General features: G+C 38.3%; 1 protein-coding gene across 1 annotated transcript; it reads left to right on the forward strand.

Annotated features, from left to right (window-relative positions):
- The first annotated feature begins 1,867 nt into the window (after window positions 1–1,867).
- On the forward strand, window positions 1,868–3,582 carry LOC119425508. The gene is made up of 3 exons (XM_037693037.1): window positions 1,868–2,134; window positions 2,907–3,454; window positions 3,577–3,582. The coding sequence occupies exons 1-3, from the start codon at window positions 1,981–1,983 to the stop codon at window positions 3,580–3,582; spliced, it is 708 nt and encodes a 235-aa protein (XP_037548965.1). The 5' UTR covers window positions 1,868–1,980.
- The last annotated feature ends 72 nt before the right edge of the window (window positions 3,583–3,654 follow it).

Below are 3,654 nucleotides of genomic sequence, written 5' to 3' on the forward strand. Positions count from 1 at the left end.
CCAGGATTCTGCGGTCTACACTCATCTCCAGGCCAGCGGTCACTCTTTCAAGGATGAAGATGTTCACATCCTGGACAGAGAGGAACGATGGTTTGAGAGAGGAGTAAAGGAGGCCATCTTTGTGAAAAGAAATCATCCATCATTAAACAGGGGTGGAGGCCTCCGGGTTCAATTGTCCCCCTCTTACAATGCTGTGATTGCTAGTATCACTCAGCCCTCTGTGAGTAGTAAACAGCCATCAGTGTGCTAATGATCCATTGTTAGGCTGATGGTCCTTCTTGAGCATGTGATCAGCTGGTTTTGGTTGTCAGCAGCAAAACTGGTTGATCCACTCTGAGAAGGTGCTATTTAAGAGACTGAGCTGAAAACAGCACCTCAGACTGAGGAAGTCTCTTGGATGAGAGACGAAACATTTCTAGATTTTTTTGCTTTGTTTTGTTTTTTGTTTTTTTGAATGTCCAGAGGACCAGATTGAACTTTTTTGAATAAAGTAAATAGTTACAAACTTTTATTTGTAAAAGGTATAAACTGGTAGTTGTACAAGAGAAATAACAACTATAAGAAAAACTATAAGAACTCCACTTTGGAGTAAGCTGTTGGGGGAAGAATCAGTTTTGTTGTGTTTCCTTGACTGATGAAGCCTTCCGGACCGAAGGCGAAACATTTCAGCACAAAAAAATAAAGAAACTGTCCAGATGATCTGACTGAAAAATGTTGGATTGTATACCTGGATTATTGAGCATGGACTTTGTTATAAGAACACTGTTTTGAGAATTACTCATATAACTTTACTTTAAAAACTTACAACAGAGTAATCTTAAAAACAGACTTAAAAAATAAAAATTGTAGTCAAGTCAAGTCAACTTTATTTATAGAGCACATTTAAAACAGAACCTGTTATCAAAGTGCTTAACAACAACAACAACAACAACAAGTTGTAGTTTTGTCAAGATATCTTCCTGATCCTATCATGCAGCTGATTTTTGCATTTTTCAGCCATTTTATCTATTTTGTCCTTGACAGTGTTGTTAGAGAGCGGGACAGTTTTCACTTTATCCACTGCATGAGCCCCACACATCAACTCCACCATTTTCAGGCAGGTGGGTTTCAGAAGTTGTTCTCCAATATTGTGCGGCTTTTTAGCCTTAGCGATTAAAAGAGAACACTCAAAAGATGCTTCTGTGACTCTGTGCAAATCACAACCTGCTGTTTTAAAGGCTTTTCTGATGATAGTGGACCTTTTGACAGTGCCAGCTGCTTCTGAAAGTATTCCTAACTTTCACCAATAGTAATAATAACAATATATGTTCTAAACTAGGGAAAAATGTACGTGTGTTGTCAGAAAAATGACTCCTCTGTGTGTTTTTACACATTTAAACATTCACAACTGCATGAGCTTACATTTATGATTTATATTTAATACAGCGTTGACAGGGTCTGTCCCTGTGTCTGTTTTCTTTATATTTGTTTATTTTCCTTTTCTGCTTATTGTACTTTTCATTCTGTTCCAGATGTTTTTGACTGTGTGTTTTCTGTCACTCTCCACTCACTCCTCAGTCTGCCTCCCAACCTCTTTTCCTCAAAGCCCCCATCCCCACTTCTTACTTCCTATATGACTGATATCATTTATAAAATTATGAAAACATATTTTACAAACAAAAGAATATAAGTGATTAAAAAAAAAACAAGTATCCTAAAGCATAAAAAAACCGCAAACAGCTCTGGGGCCGAATGTAGTGCGGAAGAACAGTTCCCTTCGAGCTCTTATTTTGAAGGTTAGCTGATGATAATGGAAGTAATTTCCTCCAAGCACCGGAAGCTGTTCTGTTCGTACGTTCATTGTGTTCTCCATGTTAGGTAACGCCGAATTAAAACTCTTTTCTCTCGACTTCTGGTGACATTAGTTTAATTTTGAGTTCTATTCAGCTGTAACTACTCGGTTAATGTTGAAGGTAAATAGTGATGAACGAAAGCTAACAGATGTGGAGACAGCAGGTCCAGCAGCACCTGGATGCAGAGGAAGAAGAAATGGAGGTTTTCCTTGGAAGTAGAGATGCTCTTGAACAGGAAACAGCTGGAGGAAGCCAAATCATAGATGCAGTTTTCAGTTCCAACGATCAACTGCATATAATAGGTTTGTATCTTTTTATTCTTTCTGTTGAACGTGATTATGTTACAGTCTGAGCTTTCTGGTAGTTAATGAATTTAGCTTCCTGGAAAGGACATGTGTAACTCTGTTTATAGCTGAGCTTGCAAACAGATTAAATATTGTATGAGAGGTTACAAACCCTAATGTGCTGATTTTAAAGACCATTGCTCAACTAAATTTTTTAATTTTCAGGTCTCTCTTGTAAATGAGTCCTCGAGGCTCAATGGGATTTACCTGTATAAATAAAGGTTGATTGAAATAGTTACATTTTTAAATTTACTAAATAAAAGCTAACAATTGAAACCCCAAATTACCACACAAATATTTGAAATCATTGATCACTACATGCAAAACAGGGTATTATTTCCACTCTCCTGGAGGCGGGTGTGAAGTAGAATGTAGGCATCTTGGGAGGAAGGAGAGGGTGTTGAGGCACCGCCTTTTCTTGTTTCTTAACTTTATTTTTAAAGAACTGTTTAGGAACCATCTTTAGCACCAGCCTGGTTAAACACTTGAAACGTTTTTGTTAAAAGATAAAAACACATTTAAACAGTTTGTACTGAGTTGGTGGGGTGTTAAAGCCACAGCTTAAAGTGTTGTAAAAGGAAAGAGCTGGGGCTAAGCACTCTTTGGCTCTGGTTATCACTGGAACCTGTTTGGAGGAGGAAAAATAACTCTGATCTGAGCAGTAAAACAAATCATGTATGTGTGAATATAAAGCTACAGTTCTCCTTACTGTATTTTACATGTGTTCCAGTGGTTCCTGCAGATGATCAGAAGTCAGTGCTGGTTAAAGAAGAAGCTCCTGAAGAACAGTGGCCTGATGTGGACCAGCAGGACACAAATTGTCTCCACATAAAAGAGGAAGAGGAGGAACCGTGGACCATTTTGGGAGGAGAGCAGCTCAGTATGAAGGAGGAGACGGATGTCACGAGCTTTTCATTAACTGCAGTTCATTTTAAGAGTGAGGATGATGAAGAGAAACCTCTGTTCTCACAGCTTCATCAACACCAAGTTGAAGTCGGTGATCTTCCAACCAGCAGCTCAGGTGACCACGAAGAATTATCAACTGGTGAAGGAGAAAAAGATACAAAAATCCCAGATCTAAATGCTTATAGAGATTCTGATATTTCAGAAACTGAAGTTAGTGAAGATGATGAAGAAGATAATGATGTGAACATTCCTGAGTCTCAGCTGAAACTTTTATCAGATTTTGGGTTAAAAACTGAACGCACTGATGAAGCCCGGGAGTCTTCACCCAAAAGTGTCTCTGAGTCAATTGTGAACAGGGTCCACAACAAAAATGTACTGAAGCCATTTGGTTGTGATGTTTGTGGGCAACGGTTCAATAATAAGATACATTTAAACAGACACAAGAATATCCACACAGGACAGAAACCATTTTCTTGTGATCTGTGTGAAAAAAGTTTTAGCGTAAAGGGTAATTTAAAACAACATATGAATATCCACACTGGACAGAAGCCCTTTTCTTGTGATCTGTGTGA

This window comes from Nematolebias whitei, chromosome 19, assembly GCF_014905685.2.
Source record: "Nematolebias whitei isolate Nwh7 chromosome 19, NemWhi1, whole genome shotgun sequence".
NCBI lineage: Eukaryota > Metazoa > Chordata > Actinopteri > Cyprinodontiformes > Rivulidae > Nematolebias > Nematolebias whitei.